This window comes from Aureococcus anophagefferens, assembly GCF_000186865.1.
Source record: "Aureococcus anophagefferens unplaced genomic scaffold AURANscaffold_303, whole genome shotgun sequence".
NCBI classification, from domain to species: domain Eukaryota; class Pelagophyceae; order Pelagomonadales; family Pelagomonadaceae; genus Aureococcus; species Aureococcus anophagefferens.
Window position 1 is genome coordinate 2,146 of NW_008705833.1, and position 2,063 is coordinate 4,208.

At 71.5% G+C, this 2,063-nt stretch overlaps 1 protein-coding gene across 1 annotated transcript in view; it reads left to right on the forward strand.

Annotated features, from left to right (window-relative positions):
* AURANDRAFT_68696 (hypothetical protein) overlaps positions 1 to 2,063 on the forward strand; it is a gene marked incomplete at both ends in the record, with an annotated part of 7,579 nt that overhangs the window by 2,089 nt on the left and 3,427 nt on the right. The window contains 2 exons of the mRNA XM_009044412.1: positions 30 to 1,049; positions 1,269 to 1,964. Of these exons, the coding sequence (XP_009042660.1) occupies positions 30 to 1,049; positions 1,269 to 1,964 (1,716 nt within the window). The remainder of the gene's footprint in view (positions 1 to 29; positions 1,050 to 1,268; positions 1,965 to 2,063) is intronic.

Below are 2,063 nucleotides of genomic sequence, written 5' to 3' on the forward strand. Positions count from 1 at the left end.
CAGCGCACCCCGACGTCTTCCTGCTCAAGCACTACGCGGGCGTCGTCAAGTACGAGGTCGAGGGCTTCCTCGTGAAGAACAAGGACCGGCTCTACGACGACGTCGCCGACTGCATGTGCGCGTCGTCCAACACGCTCGTCGCGAACCTCTTCGCGCCCGACGGCCCCGTGGGCCACAAGAAGGGCTCCAAGGTCACCTGCAGCGGCCGCTTCGTGAGCCAGCTCGGCGACCTCATGCGCCTGCTCAACGACGCGGAGCCGCACTATATTAGGTGCATCAAGCCGAACAAGGCGAAGAAGCCGGATCTGTTCGAGGGCACGATGTGCTACGACCAGCTGAACTTCGCGGGCGTCTTCGAGGCCGTCACGATCCGCCAGCAGGGCTACCCCTTCCGCTGCTCCCTCGCGGACTTTTACCGCCGCTTCTGGCTCGCGGCGCCGCCGAACACGCGCGGCCGCGGGGGCCTCCCCGCGCCGCGCGCGGTCATCATCGACGACAAGCCGGGCAAGCGCCGCAGCGTCGCCGCGCTCCTCGGCGAGCTCGAGAAGACCCAGAAGGCCGGCGAGCCCCGGGTCTCCGAGTGCAAGGTCGGCGCGTCGCTCGTGCTCTGGCGGTCGCCGCAGCAGCAGCCGCTGCTCAAGATGCGCAAGAAGGTCGAGTTCTACGTCGCCCTCATCATCGGCACGGGCGCCCGCGCGCGCCTCGCGAGGAACCTGCGGCGCGTCCTCGCCTTTGCGGCGGAGCGCTACGCGGAGGCCAAGCGGAAGAAGGACCCGGAGCTCGTCGACGCCGCGCTCGCCCAGATCGGCGCGCCGCGCTTCGAGAGCCGGGACCTGCGGCGCCTGCGCACGCTCAAGGAGAAGCTCGCGCGGGAGAAGGAGCTCGACGCCAAGTTCGAGGAGCTCGCGCGGCGGTCCATCGACCAGGTCGACGACCACTTCGAGGCGCTCGTCGAGGAGGGCCGGCGCCTCGAGCTCGACAGCGCCGTCTTCAAGAAGGTGGACCAGATGTACGCCATGGTCGTCGAGCGGCGCCGCGCCGTCGAGGGCGTCCGCGCCGCGACGGCCGCGCCGGGCGGGGCGGCAAAAGAGAGCGAAATTCCCAACTTCAAAGGCTCCTTTCTCGGCCGTTTTCCCCTCGTTTCGGCTGATTTTTGGACGAGCGATCATCTTTCGGAACGGCCTCGAAGCGTGGGCGCTTTTTTTTGGAACGCGCGCGCGCGGAACACTCACGTTGAAGCGAACTTGAATCACTCTTTTCCTGCCCAGGCGCCGGGCGAGCCCGACGAGGCCGCGCTCCGCGAGGCGCTGGGCACGCTCGAGCGCCTCGTGCGCATCTACGGGCGCAGCGCCATGGGCGCGCCCGAGGAGGCCGAGGGCCGGGCCTTGCTCAGGGCCCTCGACGAGGAGAAGGTGCGCCTGCGGGAGCTCGCGGCCGCGCACGACGCCGCGCGGATCCCGCCGCGCGCGTCGCTCGACTGGTTCGCGTCGTCGCCCGCGGAGCTCGCGCGCGCGGCCAAGGCCCTGGAGCAGCACCGCCTCGAGGCGTCGGGCGTCGCGGCGAAGCTCGGCGCGGCGCTCGCGGCCGCGCGCGCGGCCGCGGCGGCCGCGCTCGCCAAGGACGGCGACGCCGTCGCGGGCGACGACGCGTGGGCCGCGTGCCGGAGCGCGTGCGCGGCGGCGCTCGCCGCGGCGTCCGGCGACGTGTCCTGCAGGACCCAGGCCGACGTCGTCGCGGCCATCGTGGCCACCGTGGCCGCGGACGCGGACGCGACGCTCCGGCTCTGCGCGGCGCGCGAGGGCCTCGCGGCCGCGCTCCGCGACGCGCTGGCCGCGAGCCCGCCCGACGAGGCGATCCTGCGGCGCGCCATCGCGGCGGCGGCGGAGGTCCACGGGGCCTACCCGGCGGCCGTCGCCGCGCCCGCGGAGCTCTGCGCGGGCGACCTCCTGTGTGGAAATCAACCAGTGAGCTGGGACGTCGGGGCCAAACTTCAGAAATCTCTAGCTCGGTCAAATCGAAGTCGATTCGGCTGATTTTGGACGAATCGATCGCTCTCGTCGAGT